Source organism: Balaenoptera physalus, assembly GCF_965194825.1.
Source record: "Balaenoptera physalus genome assembly, chromosome: 10".
In the NCBI taxonomy this organism is placed as follows: Eukaryota; Metazoa; Chordata; class Mammalia; order Artiodactyla; family Balaenopteridae; genus Balaenoptera; species Balaenoptera physalus.
In genome coordinates this window covers 34076569-34094267 of record NC_138889.1, presented here as the reverse complement: position 1 = coordinate 34094267, position 17699 = coordinate 34076569, and the positions used below count along the sequence as shown (strand labels likewise).

General features: G+C 34.9%; 1 protein-coding gene across 1 annotated transcript in view; it reads left to right on the top strand.

Moving 5' to 3' along the window:
- The window catches only part of CEP126 (centrosomal protein 126), a 129301-nt gene that overhangs the window by 75490 nt on the left and 36112 nt on the right, over positions 1–17699 (top strand). Inside the window, 1 exon segment of the mRNA XM_082410095.1 lies at positions 14881–15079. Within this exon segment, the coding sequence (XP_082266221.1) occupies positions 14881–15079 (199 nt within the window).

Here is a 17699-nt window from a genome sequence, read left to right as displayed (position 1 = left end):
CCACCATTCTCATTACAGGGGTCCAAGAAGGAGAGGATAGAGAGAAAGGACCCGGGAAAATATTTGAAGAGATTATAGTTGAAAACTTCCCTAACATGGGAAAGGAAATAACCACCCAGGTCCAGGAAGCGCAGAGAGTCCCAGGCAGGATAAACCCAAGGAGAAACATGCCAAGACACATTCTAATCAAATTGATAAAAAATTAAAGACAAAGAAAAATTATTGAAAGCAACAAGGGAAAAACAACAAATAACATACAAAGGAACTCCCATAAGGTTAACAGCTGATTTCTCAGCAGAAACTCTACAAGCCAGAAGGGAGTGGCATGATATACTTAAAGTGATGAAAGGGAAAAACCTACAAGCAAGATTACTCTACCTGGCAAGGATCTCATTCAGATTCAACGGAGAAATCAAAAGCTTTACAGACAAGCAAAAGCTAAGAGAATTTAGCACCACCAGACGAGCTTTGCAACAGATGCTAAAGGAACTTCTCTAAGTGGGAAACACAAGAGAAGAAAAGGACCTACAAAAACAAACCCATAACAATTAAGAAAATGGTAATAGGAACAAACGTATCGAAAATTACCTTTAACGTGATAGATTAAATGCTCCAACCAAAAGACACAGGCTCGCTGAATGGATACAAAAACAAGACCCATATATATGCTGTCTACAAGAGACCCACTTCAGACCTAGGGACACATACAGATTGAAAGTGAGAAGATGGAAAAAGATATTCCATGCAAATGGAAATCAAAAGAAAGCTGGAGTAGCAATACTCATATCAGATAAAATAGACTTTAAAATAAAGAACGTTATAAGAGACAAGGAAGGACACTACATAATGATCAAGGGATCAATCCAAGAAGGAGATAGAACAATTATAAATATATATGCACCCAACATAGGAGCACATCAATACAAAAGGCAACTGCTAACAGCTATAAAAGAGGAAATCAACAGTAACACAATAATAGTGGGGGACGTTAACACCTCACTTACACCAATGGACAGATCATCCAGACAGACAATTAATAAGGAAACACAAGCTTCAAATGACACAATAGACCAGATAGATTTAATTGATATTTATAGGACATTCCATCTGGAAACAGCAGATTACACTTTCTTCTCAAGTGCACATGGAACATTCTCCAGGATAGATCACACCTTGGGTCACAGATCAAGCCTCAGTAAATTTAAGAAAACTGAAATCATATCAAGCATCTTTTCTGACGCTATGAGATTAGAAATCAATTACAGGGCAAAAAACGTAAAAAACACAAACACATGGAGGCTAAACAATACATTACTAAATAACCAAGAGATCACTGAAGAAATCAAAGAAGAAATTTAAAAATACCTAGTGACAAATTACAATAAAAACACAATGATTCAAAACCTTTTGGATGCAGCAAAAGCAGTTCTAAGAGGGAAGTTTATAGCAATAAGAGCCTACCTCAAGAAACAAGAAAAATCTCAAATAAACAATCTAACCTTACACCTAAAGGAACTAGAGAAAGAAGAACAAACAAAACCCATAGTTAGTAGAAGGAAAGAAATCATAAAGATCAGAGAAGAAATAAATGAAATAGAAACAAAGAAAACAGTACCAAAGATCAATAAAACTAAAAGCTGATTCTTTGAGAAGATAAACAAAATTGATAAATCATTGGTCACACTCATCAAGAAAAAGAGTGAGAGGACTCAAATCAATAAAATTAGAAATGAAAAAGGAGAAGTTACAACAGACACCGCAGAAATACAAAGAATCCTAAGAGACTACTACAAGCAACTCTATGCCAATAAAATGCACGACATGGAAGAAATGGACAAATTCTTAGAAAGGTATAACCTTCCAAGACTGAACCAGGAAGAAATAGAAAACATGAACAGACCAATCACAAGTAATGAAATTGAAACTGTGATTAAAAATCTTCCAACAAACAAAAGTCCAGGACCAGATGGCTTCACAGGTGAATTCTATCAAACATTTAGAGAGGAGCTAACACCTATTCTTCTCAAACTCTTCCAAAAAATTGCAGAAGAAGGAACACTCCCAAACTCATTCTATGAGGACACCGTCACCCTGATACAAAAACCGGACAAAGATACTACAAAAAAATAAAATTACAGACCAATAGCACTGATGAATATAGATGCAAAATTCCTCAACAAAACACTAGCAAACAGAATCCAGCAACACATTAAAAGGATCATACACCATGATCAAGTGGGATTTATCCCAGGGATGCAAGGATTCTTCAATATACGCAAATCAATCAATGTGATACACCATATTAACAAATTGAAGAATAAAAACCATGTGATCATCTCAGTAGATGCAGAAAAAGCTTTTGACAAAATTCAACACTGACTTATGATTAAAAAAAAAACTCTTCAGAAAGTAGGCATAGAGGGGACCTACTGCAACATAATAAAGGCCATATATGACAAACCCACAGCAAACATCATTCTCAATGGTGAAAAATTGAAAGCATTTCCTCTAAGATCAGGAATAAGACAAGGATGTCCACTCTTGCCACTATTATTCAACATAGTTTTGGAAGTCCTAGCCACAGCAATCAGAGAAGAAAAAGAAATAAAAGAATCCAAATCAGAAAAGAAAAAGTAAAACTATCATTGTTTGCAGATGACATGATACTATACACACAGAACCCTAAAGATGCTACCAGAAAACTACTAGAGCTAATCAATGAGTTTGTTATAGTAGCAGGATACAAAATTAATGCACAGAAATCTCTTGCATTCCTGTACACTAATGATGAAAAATCTGAAAGAAAAATTAAGGAAACACTCCCATTTACCATTGCAACAAAAAGAATAAAATACCTAGGAATAAACCTACCTAAGGAGACAAAAGACCTGTATGCAGAAAACTATAAGACACTCATGAAAGAAATTTAAGATGATACAAACATATGGAGAGATATACCATGTTCTTGGATTGGAAGAATCAACATTGTGAAAATCACTATACTACCCAAAGCCATCTACAGATTCAATGCACTCCCTATCAAATTACCAATGGCATTTTTTACAGAACTAGAACAAAAAATCTTAAAATTTGTATGGAGACACAAAAGACCCCGAATAGCCAAAGCAGTCTTGAGGGAAAAAAATGGAGCTGGAGGAATCAGACTCCCCAACTTCAGACTACACTACAAAGCTACAGTAATGAAGACAATATGGTATTGGCACAAAAACAGAAATATAGATCAGTGGAACAAGATAGAAAACCCAGAGATAAACCCACACACCTATGGTCAACTAGTCTATGACAAAGGAGGCAAGGATATACAATGGAGAAAAGACAGTCTCTTCAATAAGTAGTTTTGGGAAAACTGGACAGATACATGTACAAGAACGAAATTAGAACACTCCCTAACACCATACACAAAAATAAACTCAAAATGGATTAGAGACCTAAATGTAAGACTGGACACTATAAAGCTCTTAGAGGAAAACATAGGAAGAACACTCTTTGACATAAATCACAGCAAGATCTTTTTTGATCCACCTCGTAGAGTAATGGAAATAAAAACAAAAATAAACAAATGGGACCTAATGAAACTTCAAAGCTTTTGCACAGCAAAGGAAACTACAAACAAGATGAAAGACCACCCTCAGAATGGGAGAAAATATTTGCAAATGAATCAATGGACAAAGGATTAATCTCCAAAATATATAAACAGCTTATGCAGCTCAATATTATAAAAATAAACAACCCAATCAAAAATGGGAAGAAGACCTAAATAGACATTTCTCCAAAAAAGACATACAGATGGCCAAGAGGCACATGAAAAGCTTCTCAACATCACTAATTATTAGAGAAATGCAAATCAAAACTACAATGAGGTATCACCTCACACCAGTTAGAATGGGCATCATCAGAAAATCTACAAACAACAAATGCTGGAGAGGGTATGGAGAAAAGGGAACCCTCTGCATTGTTGGTGGGAATGTAAATTGATACAGCCACTATGGAGAACAGTATGGAGGTTCCTTAAAAAACTAAAAATAGAATTACCATATGACCCAGCAATCGGACTACTGGGCATATACCCAGAGAAAACCATAATTCAAAAAGGCACATGCACCCCAATGTTCATTGCAGCACTATTTACAATAGCCAGGTCATGAATGCATCCTAAATGCCCATCGACAGATGACTGGATAAAGAAGTTGTGGTACATATATACAATGGAATATTACTCAGCCATAAAAAGGAACGAAATTGGGTCATTTGTAGAGACATGGTTGGATCTAGAGACTGTCATACAGAGTGAAGTAAGTCAGAAAGAGATAAACAAATACCGTGTGCTAACACATATATGTGGAACCTAGAAAAATGGTGCAGATGAACCGGTTTGCAGGGCAGAAATAGAGACACAGATGTAGAGAACAAATGTGGACACCAAGGGGGGAAAGTGGTGGAGGGGTGGGTGGTTGTGAGATGAATTGGGAGATTGGGATTGACATATATACTAATATGTATAAAATAGATAACTAATAAGAACCTGTTGTATAAAAAAATAAATAGAATAATATTCAAAAATTAAAAAAAAAAAAAGAAACTGACTCACAGGCATAGAAGACAAACTTTTGGTTACCAAAGGGGAAGGAGAGGATAAATTACAAATATGGGATTAACAGATACAAACCAGTATACATAAAATAGATAAGCAGCAAGGATTTACTGTATAGCTCAAGGAATTATATTCGATATCTGGTAATAACCTATAATGGAAATAATCTGGAGATATATATATATATATATATATATATATTTATATATATATATATATATATAACTGAATCACTTTACTGTATACCTAAAACTAACACTGTATTGTAAATCCACTATACTTCAATTAAAAAAAAAAAAAGGTCATTTCCTAAGAGAGAAAAAAAAATAGAAAATATCAATGTGCTGGTTTTATGAAAAAATAAACAAAATTGATAAATCTTTAGCCAGGCTCAACAAGAAGACTAGAGAGAGGATCCAAATAAACACAATAAGAAAAGAAAAAGGAGAAATAACAACCAGCACCACAGAGATACAAAAAACCATAAGAGAATACTATTATCAGTTATATGCCAACAAACTGGACAACCTAGAAGAAATGGACAAATTTCTAGAAACATACAGCTTACCAAAACTGAGTCAAGAAGAAACAGACAATTTGAACAGACCAGTCACTAGAAGTGAAATCAAATTTGCGATTAAAAAAAAACTCCCAGCAAACAAAATTCCAGGACGGGACAGCTTCACAGGGGAATTCTATCAAATGTATAAAGAAGAACTAATACCTGTCCTAATCAAACTATTCCAAAAATTTTAAGAGGATGGAACACTCCCAGATTCATTCTACAAGGCCACCCTTACTGTGATACCAAAACCAGGCAAAGACACTACAAAAAATATAATTAAAGGCCAGTATTTTTTATGAATATAGATGCAGAAATCTTCAACAAAATATTCACAAACTAAATCCAACAATACATAAAAATGATCATATATCATGATCAAGTTGGATTTATTCCAGGGTCACAAGAATAGTTCACATACACAAATCAATCACTAGGATCCACCACATTAACAAAAGGAAAGGTAAAAATTATGATTTTCTCAATAGATACAGAAGAAGTATTTAACAAATTCAATATCTATTTATGATAAAAACTCTCATCAAAGTGTGTATAGAGGGAACATATCTCAACATAATAAAGGTCATTTACAACAAATCCACAGCCAAATCATACTCAACTGTGAAAAATGAAAGTTTTCCTTTAAAATCAGGAACAAGACAAGAATGCCCACTTTTGGTGCTTCTGTTTAACGTAGTATTGGAAGTCCTAACCACAGCAATCAGACAAGAAAAAGTGATAAAAGATATGCAGATTTGAAGAGGAAGAGGTAAAACTGTCACTATTTGCAGATGACATGACACTCTATATAGAGTACCCCTAAAGTCTCCACCCAAGAACTATTAGAACTAATGAATTCAGAAAGGTTGAAGGATACAAGAATAATATACAGAAATCTGTTGTCTTTCTATACACTAGTAATGAAATATCAGAAAGAGAAAGTAAACAATCCTGTTTATAATCACATAAAAAAATAAAATACTTAGGAATAAACTTAACCAAGGAGGTGAGAGACCTGTACTCTGAAAACTATAAAACACTGATAAAGGAAATTGAAGATGATCCAAAGAAATGGAAGGATATCCCATGCTTTTAGATTGGAGGGAGTGATATTATTAAAATAGACATACTGCCCAAAGCAATCTACAGATTTAATGCACTCTCTATCAAAATACCCATGACATTTTTCATAGAACTAGAACAAATAATCCTAAAATGTATATAGAATCACAGAAGATGCTGAATTGCCAAAGCAATCCTGAGAAAAAAGAACAAAGCTAGAGGCATAACCCTCCCAGACTTCAGACTATACTACAAAGCTACAGAAATCAAAACAATGTGGTATTAGCACAACAACAGACACATAGATTAATGGAACAGAACAGAGAGCCCAGAAATAAACCCACACACTTATGGTAAATTAACCAATGACAAAGGAGGCAAGAATATACAATGGAGAAAAGACACATGGTCCAGGGAAAACTGGACAGCTACACGTAAAAGGATGAAATTAAAACATTCTCTAACACTGTATACAAAAATAAACTCTAAATGGATTAAAGACCTAAATGTAAGACTGGAAACCATAAAACTCCTAGAAGAAAACGTAAAGGTAACGCTCTTTGACGTAAATTATAGCAATATTTTTTTGGATCTGTCTCCTAAAGCAACGGAAATAAGAGCAAAAATAAACAAATGGGATCTAATTAAACATAAAACCCTTTGCACAACAAAGGAAACCATAGACAAAGCAAAAAGACAACCTACTGAATGGGAGAAAATATTTGTAAATAATATGACTGATAAGGGGTTAATAGCCAAAATATATAAACAGCTCAACTCAATACAGCAAAAAGAAACAACCCAATCAAAAAACAGATAGAAGACCTGAATGGATGTTTTTCCAAAGAAGACATACAGATGGCCAACAGGCATATGAAAAGATGCTCAACATCACTTTCGAATTAGTAGAGAAATGCAAATCAAAACCACAATGACGTATCACCTTACACCTGTCAGAATGGCCATCATCAAGATGTATACAAATAACAAATATTGAAGAGGATGTGGAGAAAAGGGAACCCTAGTACACTATTGGTGGGAATGTAAGTTGGTGCAGCCACTATGGGAAACAGTATGGAGATTCCTCAAAAAACTAAAAATAGAACTACCGTATGATCCAGTAATTCCACTATTGGGTATATATCTGGAAAAAATGAAGTCACTAATTCGAAAACATACATACACCCCAATGTTCATAGCAGCACAGTTTACAATAGCCAAGACATGGAAGCATCCCAGGTTCCCAGATGATTGGATTAAGGAGATGTGTTTTGGGGGCTTCCCTGGTGGCGCAGTGGTTGAGAGTCTGCCTGCCAATGCAGGGGACATGGGTTCGAGCCCTGGTCTGGGGAGATGCCACATGCTGTGGAGCAACTAGGCCCGTGAGCCACAACTACTGAGCCTGTGCGTCTGTAGCCTGTGCTCCGCGACAAGAGAGGCCACGATAGTGAGAGACCCACGCACAGCGATGAAGAGTGGCGCCCGCTTGCCGCAACTAGAGAAAGCCCTCGCACAGAAACAAAGACCCAACACAGCCAAAAATAAATAAATAAAATAAAGAATTATTAGGAAAAAAAAAAAAAAGATGTGTTTTATATATGTGGTGGAATATTACTCAGCCATAAAAAATAATGAAATTCTGCCATTTGCAGCAACATGGATGGACCTAGAGAATACAATGCTTAGTGAAATAAGTCAGACAAAGACAAATACTGTATGATATTACTTATATGTGGAATCTAAATAATAATACGTATGAATGTACATGCAAAACAGAAAGACACACAGATAGAGAAACAAACTTGTGGTTGCCAGAGGGGAAGAGGGGAAGGACAAATTAGGGATATGAGATTAACTGATACAAACTACTATATATAAAATAGATAAACAACAAGAATATACTGTATAGCATAGGAAATTATGCCCATTATCTTACAATAACCTGTAATGGAGCATAATCTGCAAAAATACTGAATCAGGTGCCATATACCTGAATTTAACACAATATTATAGATCAACAAAAAATAAATTAATTTTTAAAAAATAAGAATAGTGTGATAGGTTTCATATAGAATAAAATGTCCCTTGATAGTAAAAACAAAATTGGAGTATGGACAGAACAGTGCAGGAAAATCACGAGGTATCCAGCCATGAGTTTAAAAGGACTTATGTTAAAAGGGTGGTAGTGAAATAGAAAAGAAAGACAGAAGGAAAAGATATTTCATGGAAAGACTAGATTATGAGTTTGGTGTATGGTGGAATAATGAAAATGAAAAAAACAGAAAAATCAAAAGAAGCTGAAATTTTGAGTCTTTGATATTTGAAGGAATTTGGTGACTTTAAAAATTAAAAACGTAATGAAATGGTACAGGTTTGGCAAGATATTATTAAACTTCATTTGAGCCTTCTGAATTTAGGGAATAAATATCCAAGTAGAAATGTATAAAACCAGTTTGACCTAAGATGAAACAGGATGTCAAGGCTATAGAAATAAATTTTAAAGTCCTGATTGTGTATGTTGCTCAATTTTTATGTGTACTTATGTCTCCCCAACCAGATTGTAGTATTGTAGAGAACAATGGCTAAATCTTACACATGCAGATATTCCCTATGGTGCTTAGCTCAGTGCTATGCATGTTGGAGGTATTCAATAAATACTTTGAATAGAGACACATCACTGGCATAATGAAAACTTCTCAGAGGATATAAACTTGACCTGAAGTTTAATAGATGAGAAACATATTCATCAGAGACATTGAGAGGGAACTCCAGAAAGAGGGAACAAGTAGTGTGTGAAAAGGAATGAAGGTATGAAAGGACATGTTGTATTAAGGGAGCTGAAAGTAAGTAGTTCATTTTGTGGGGGTTTTTTGTTTGTTTTTATTTTATTTTATTTTATTTTATTTTGGAGCATAGCTGATTAACATTGTTGTGTTAGTTTCAGGTGTACAGCAAAGTGATTCAGTCATACATATACATGTATCTATTCTTTTGCAATTTATTTTCCCATTTAGGTTATTACAGAATATTGAGCAGTGTTCCCTGTGCTATACAGTAGGTCCTTGCTGGTTATCTATTTTAAATAAAGTAGTGTGTACATGTCAATCCCAAACTCCCAGTCTATCCCTCCCCCCCACCCTTCCCCGCTGGTAACCATAAGTTCATAGGTAGTTCATTTTGACTAGTGTGTACAGTGAGAGATTGTAGGCAGTTAGGTTGTTTAGAAAGGAAGCCATGAGTTAAATCATGAAGAGCCTTGTTAAGGAGTTTGTCCTAAAAACAATTGCTGAAAAATTTGAACCAAGCATATAACATTTACATTTTAGGAATATTGCCAGAATGAGAATGAGTAAGGTAAGACTAAAAGTGGGAAAATCAGATAAAATGGTACTTTATTTAATGAAAACAATGGCTTCTTAAGACCTGTTTAGGAGGTAGAATCAATGTGATTTGGTAACTTTTTAAGAACTGAAAGGTGAATGGGAGGAATCAAGGATGACTCTGGAGATGGAGTTTGGTCAGTTAATGGATAGTGAAACCATTTATCAAAATAAGGACCATTCAGTACAAAGAGGTTTAAGGGAGAGAGTAACTGGAAGGATGATGATAAACTGTGAGTTTGAGACACTTATGGGCTATTCTGGAGTCAATTTCTCATTTGTGAGATGCCTGGGCCATGAATCTATATTGATATATGATATATGATTGATATATGATATGATCTATATGATAGTTGTCAATGAACGAATGAAGTTAAAGCCATGGTTCAATACCCACCAGTGGGGGTCTTGGTTCAGCTAAACAATCAAACTCCCATGACTACAATAGACCAGGTTTGGCCTCAATTAGAAGACATAAAACATTGCATGATAGGCAACATTCTTCAACAGGAGGACTTTTCATGGCATGCCACAAAACAGTCAAAGGGCTGATCTTTGCTGTGCCCCTATTCCCACAAGTGATGACATCACAATGCGCAGACAGCCACCCTGGGTTAGAAATCCCATGTTCCAAAAAGAAGCCAATATTTCTTGTAATGGCTCTATATGAATAGTTTCCATGCAAGAGATATGTCCAGTTGTAAGAATTACCACACTCAGGGAAACCTAAAGCTATAGCTTCCTACCAGGTATCTATGATTTATTCACAGTCGTCCCAGTACAGATACAGTTTACCAATGAAGGGTCATTTTTTACATAGTCAATGTGCCTGAAACACAGTTCAAGGCCTGCTAATAATCCAGGGAACAGAGTTAGAAAATTAACCCAAAGTTGAATTGGTCCACAGAGGATGGATTTTATTAACCCTTCACTCACATACAGATACAGATAAGATCACACAGACAGTATAAATAAGATTACACACAGAGTATGGATAGATAAGCAAAGAAGAGGATGACATAACTCAAAAATTCCAGCATATCCAAGCAAAGAAAGAGGAGCTCGAAAAAGACCCTGAGAAGAAACAACCAGAGAAGTCAGAAAATAACCATGTATGATGATATGGAAATAAAGGGAATTAAAGTCAGGAAAGATAGTGGTCAAGAACTGTCTAGGTCTGCAATTAGGTCAATTAGTTAATCTCTAGCAAAAGCAGTACATTGGAGCAGTAGAGGTAGAAGCCAGATAGCAGTATGTTAAGGAACAAATGGAAGTTGCGGCAGTTAACACAGTATAATTTTAGAGTATTCTGTGGAAAGTTTTGTCTGAAAAGGAAGATTACAGACAATTAGTGGGGGTGGGGGGTTAGGGTCAAGGGGAATTTAGAGTGATAAAAAATTCCAAATCATTTAGTATAGAAGTAATGTGCATTTTTGTATACAGGTTTTCTTCACTATTAAGTTTCTTTTTCTGTGTATTATTACCCTTTGTGTTATCAGATATTTTCAATTAAAAAAGCTCTTTTGCATTATGAATGAAAGGATAGACTTATTTGTTCAACAATGTACAGTTCCTTAAAGTCTTAGAAGAGATAATGTGTCAGACAACTTTGATTTCCCTGTAGCACAAATATATAGTTATCATTATACCAAATCTTGCTAAGACCATTATATCAACTTTGTTTAATGAGAAATTATCTCCATTCTAAATTAGAATACAGAGTTTTCAGTTATTATTGTAATATACTATTATGACTATGACTTCATGATATTTATATCTACCTATACGTACACACACATAAATTTTATGTGTTTGGAGAACAACAAATGTATACAATTTATAGAGAGAACACTATTGTTTACTTATTTAAAAGTTGAACTCCTCTCCACGGATAACTAACAGTATTAAATAATGTATGCGAAAATGCTTTGTAAACTATAAAATGCTATACTATAAATATGACAGCTTGGAATATTAAAGATCAAGTATTAGGTTAATAGAAATATTTATATGTACTGTTATTGAAAATATAATTAAACTACAAATACTTATAAGCTATTCTCACATTAAAACTACATTTTCTGTACAATATAAGCCTAAAATGTGTTAGAGAATAAAGTAATGTCAAGAAACAGGGAGCTTCCAAAGAAGGGGAGGTATATCAGTACTCACAAATGATTATTCTAATGTAGAAAATATTAGTGGTAGATTAAAATAATTTAAGATGTTGTAATGTGATAATCTAAAGGAGAAAAAAATTGTATGAAAAAAAATGGAGGACATTCAATGCTTAAGCCTCAAGAAAAATCAGAGACTTATGTCCATATGAAGATAAAAGCTACTTAGGAAATAATGAGATATAAGAATATTAATAAATGACTAATAAAAATAAAAGCCTTCCATCACAACCAAATCCTTATCACAAAGATAATGTACTTGACCGTTCTGGTAGACGTAGGGTAAAATAAGCTATATTTTCCCCATATTTTTATACTTTAAAATGATGTTATTAGATATCTATCTCCAATATCCATGTATTTGTGGTGAGACAGTTGATCCTGAACCACAGGCTACCCTGAGAAATCTGACCAGAGCTGAGCAGTAATCTATTTGACCTCTTTTTGCCCTTTGTACCAGTACTTTAAACCAGATTTTCTAGCCCATATTCATTATCTGTATGACTATCAGACTTCTGAGAGGTGAAAATACTCTAAGTGCAAGGAATGAGAAAGGGGAACCTGAATAAGTAAGCTATGTACATTTCTCAGCTCATGAGAGGACACTGGTTGATCAGAAGAACATCGTGCATGGACCCTCAGAACAAAACATAATATGAATTGAAAGCCTCGAGGCAGCCCAATAAATCAAAAAACCATCTTAATAAGACTGTATCTCTACTTCCTGTTCAAATGCTTTTCCACCTGTGCAGATCCATTCCTGCCTGTCCAGCTGTCTCCATACCTGATCCCCACTTACCTGATCAGCTGTCTCCTTTAAGAGCCCCATTGCTGTCCCACCATTCCCAAATTCTTCCTAGCTATCCAACTGTTTCTCCCACCCACCAGCCCCATACCCTGCCTATCTGTCCATCTGACCCCTCTACTCTTCCAAAGAACTTCTTACCAGCCCCATTACTGTCCTACCCATTCAAATATCTTCCTCGCCCTCCATCCCCAGTTACTTCCAGCTTTTCTAGCAGTTTCCCTCATCTACCAGCCCCAATTCCTTCTGGTCCACCTGACTATTTACCCCACCCACCCGGAGGTTCACCAGTCATTCCTATTTCTGACTCACAGAGTAAGTTATTTTACAAAACTTTCAGACCCAAACATTTCCTTCCAGCACAATGTTCTACCCCAACGACTCTAATGCCGGCCCTTGTTCATCGTTCCCTTCTAGCTCAACTGATTGTTTCCCCAACCCCTTTGGAAGGTCTCCCTGTTTTGAAGTCTTCCTGTTTGTCCAGTCATCCCCCTCATCAACCAATCCCCACTCTTTCTTCTATCACTCCATTGCCTGAACATCCTGCTAGGTTAGATCATTTTCAGTCAGTCCAGCAATCTGTCCCACAAACCATAACATTGTCAAATCTGCCCCAGGCCTTTGTAGATCACCCACCTACATCAGTTTTCTCCCATCCACTTCCCTGTCATTCTCCATCCTCTTCTTTGTCTTCATCTCCTTCTACTTCCGTATCCTCTTCTTCATCCTCTATACAGTTTTCTTCCTCTTCATCTGTTCTTTCCTCTCCTTCACCTTCCTCTTCTACCTCTCCATTCTTACCTCTTTCATCTATCCCTCTTTTTTCCTCTCCTTTGCATTCATCTCCCTCTCTGTATTTGCCTCCAACAAATTTAGATTTCCCGTCTCCAATTCCTCCTGTTTCTTCTTCCTTTATGATTTCTTCTTCCTTTCCCCCAATGCTTCACTCTTCCTCTCTTTCTACCTCCCCATCTCCTTTTATTCCTATCCATTCCTTCAATCCTCCTTATGAATTGAAAGTAGAGAAGAAAAGAGAAGCAAGTGGAGTAGAGAAGAAAGAAATAGAGAAGAAAAAGTTGACAGACGACAACTTTAAAGGTAAATAAATTTAGTTTATTAGATATTTTGTAGATTTAGCAATATTTCATTTGGGAAGGGTGACTGAAGGGGAAGGAATATGTAAGAGTAGGAAACCTAAAAGCGAGAGAGAGGAACGTATTCTCAGTGTTCAGGAACTTGTGTTAAGTACCTTTTTGCTCTTGTTGATCCCTCTGTGGTCACAAAATTATAGTCAGGAATCTAGTAATCATTGACTTTGACTATTCCAGTCTGTCCAAATAAAGATATATATGGGTATTGGAGATAGATATATGTCACATGTGGCCATGTGTCACCTTCCAAAACATTTGAATTCTCATTGAACTGGGAATAATTCCAATGAATTGGGAATAAATACCCTTGGGATTCACACTACTGGCCCTAATGCAACAGCAGTCAGCTATTTGATATACTTCACCCCCCCAAAAAAAAATTCTTCCTTTGTTCTTTTCACTTTGTACATATATTGAAATGTTACATGCTATAAGTTTCCAGAAGATTCGAAATTCTAAAAGAAGATGATGTCATCCACAATAATTTGGGGATGGCACTTTAATACACTAAAAATAAAGGTACCCCCCTCTGTGGCGTGAAAACTATGCTTATATTTGTGGTACAACTGAAAACAAATATGTACACTCTCCTCCATGCAATAAAATCCAAGCTTCCAAACCTAGTAAAGTTAGATGGAAATTCCTGTCTACCCTAACAAGAAATTTTATTTTCTATCTGCTTGAATCTTCAACCAACTCTATTAGGGTTATAGGGATACCTACCATCCATGACATCAACTCAGAACTAAAGGTATGCAGCATATCATTATCCAGATAGGAGTTCTCTTAAAGAACTGAGGACTGACTCTATACATCTACAGGAATTACTTCTATATCTATCCCAAACAATAGATAGAGGAATAGGATTTAATAATCAAAGCCATGAATAATTGGATATTCCTACATGAAGACGGAGTGCTTTATTGGCACTGTAATCTCACATCCATTTTTATTCTACTGTTGACTCTTTGAAATTCCCATTCTAATATGTCTATATATTTCTCCAATATCCTTATATGTGATTATCTGGACACACACACACACACACACACACACACATACATATGAATATGTCATATGTATGCTAACTTTATTTAAATGTACTAAACATTTTTTATGTATGGTTCACAGAGTTATAGATAATTCCTTGCCTTCATCATTGTCAAAAAATGATCACAAGCAACAGAAACATCTCCTATCCAAAGTCAATTGTGATAAAGAAATGAAGGAAAACAGCAAGGCAAACTTGACTACTAACAAAGATGCATTCCAGCTTAAACTGGAGGAAACTCGGAAACTCCTAGAAGATCAGCATCTAAGCAGTTTGCAAGTATGAAACTCTAAATACTTTATTAATATTTTAATATCTAGCAATAATTCTGTCCCATTTTTGCAGTGTTCTCCACTAAAGAAACGTATACCACTAGCCAAGGGTATGTTTGGATGAATCAGCACAAATTCATCACAGATACTAGTGAAATAAGTTTTTAGTATTTTTTTTTAACCTTTTACTCCATTTTTCTCTCTGCTTTTATTCTTATTTTTCCATCTCTCATATTTAGAAAAATATGCTTCATGGATGCTATTTTCTGAAAAACATGAAAGCTATTTGAAAGTATAATGTAATATAAGTAACATTATTAAAGACTGGATTATAAAAAGCAACTTGAAAATTATAATACATATGGACATTAGGTTCTTAATGAAAATATGGCACAATTAGCTAGAAATGGTGTCTCTATTCTGACTCTAATATGGTATTTACTTTGGTTTTTCCCACAAATGAGTATGGAGTTCATACTAAATTTCCTGAAATGTTCATGCACTTTATTTTTTATGAGTAATTAAACACAGGTATGAGATTCTTAGTAGGCTGATATCAAGATTAAATTCATAACCTTGGCCTAATTTATCCAATAACTGAGCAATTGTAGCAAGACTAGAAAAGTGAAGCAGGAGACTTCTTCTGGCTATGATGAAGTGCCTTCCTGCCATAAACAACTATAATTCTGAATAAATAATGTGAAACAATTATTTTTAGACAGTATAGAACAGGTAGTATAAGATATGATCATGAAAAAAAAGGGAAACAAATGAGGTAAGCCCTATGATCACATAAGCTTTTTACCTGGACATGTCCTCTAGACAAGCCTAAAAAAATTCCACAGGTATTCCAACTACCTGTCAAAAAAAAACCCAACCCTTTCTTAAAGAAGATTGAAATCTAGACATACAGCATAATGTTCACAACGTCCAACACTCAATCAGAACTTACTAGACATGTGAAAAAGCAGAAACCTATATGGCCCATAACCAGGAGAAAAATTAGCCAATATAATCAGACACATAAATGACAGAGATAACAGAATTATCAGGCAAGAATTTAAAATAACTTTTTAAATATTTTCAAGGAATTAAAGAAAAATGAACATAATGAAAATGAAATTTTTGGAAGAACCAAATAGAACTTCTAGATCTGAAAACATATTATCTGAGATTAAAATTACACTGGATGGACTTAACAGAGCAGGCATTACAGACAAAAAGATCAGTGGACCGAAATCATCCAAACTGAAGCACTGGGAGAAAAAAGACGGAAAAATATATAACAAAATGTTAGTGACCTGAGGGACAATATCTAAATCTAACATACATTTAATTTAAATCTCACAAAGGGGAGAGGGAATGTTTAAAGAAAACAGTGGCTGAAAATGTTTCAAACTTGATGAAACTATAAATCCACAAATCAAAGAAGCTCAACAAACTCCAAGAAGGATAAGTGTGCACCCATGTGCATGTGCACACACCCCCCTCACAAAAGCACATGAAAATTAGATTAAGCTAGAGGGGGAAAAAGATGTATTACGTGCAGGTGAACAAAGATAAGATGGACCATACTAATTTCAAGCCAGAAGACAGTGAAACAATATTTTTAAAGTTCTGAGAAAGAAAAAATACAACCAACTTATAATCTATATCTAACTAAAATGTACTTCTAAGTGTCCTTCTAAAATGAAGGCAAAATAAGCATTTTCAAACAAATATCAGCTGAACACAACTATATTACACCAGTATCTGCACTATAAGAAATTCTCCCAGAAGTTTTTCAGGCAGAATGAAAATGATAACAGATGAAAACTCAGATCTATAGTGACAGAAAACAGATTAGTGGTTGTTAATGGGTAAGTATTGACTACAAAGAAGCAAGAGGGAAATTTCAACAGATGGAAGGGTTCTAAAATATTTCAGTATGATGGTTATGGGTAAATAATTTGTCAAAACCTATTGAACTCTACATTTTAAATGAGTGCATTTTATTGTAGATAAGTATATCTCAATAAAGTTAATTTAAAAACTAAAACACAAGGCATGTTAAGTCTAGTACAGTTTATATCAGTAACTTACAAGCAAAACTTGAAGCTGATCATAATGTTTCATTTTTTAGTGTAAGAAAAATTCTGAGGGAAATAATTGTATAATTTAGTGAAATCAGAAGTTGCTGAACTTCTTCTGAGGTGCTTTGGGAAATGAAACCATCACAGACCTATGCGAAGAGAAATCTCAAAGCCATGAACATCACACTTAAAGCTAGAAGGACCTTCTAACCCAGATTTCTATATCTCATTAGATGCAATCTCAAAGAAATTCATATTAGAGTCATAGAGCTTTTAGGAGCCTCATTATCAAATAATATAACTCAATTCCAAAAACAGGCACTGAAGGAGCTGTGCTTTGATTTTTTCTAGTTAGGTTGAGTGACCATCTCTTTAAAAAGATATCACAGCACTGAAGGATGTGACAGCCAGGGAGTAAATGCTAGTAATAGCAAACTCTTATGAATCATTTTCAAAACATTTCACAATAGTATATCAATAAGCATGTACTATACAAACTAAAATATTTTATCTGTAACTGATTTCATTGGTTTCTCAGTTTATTTGGGGGGCTAG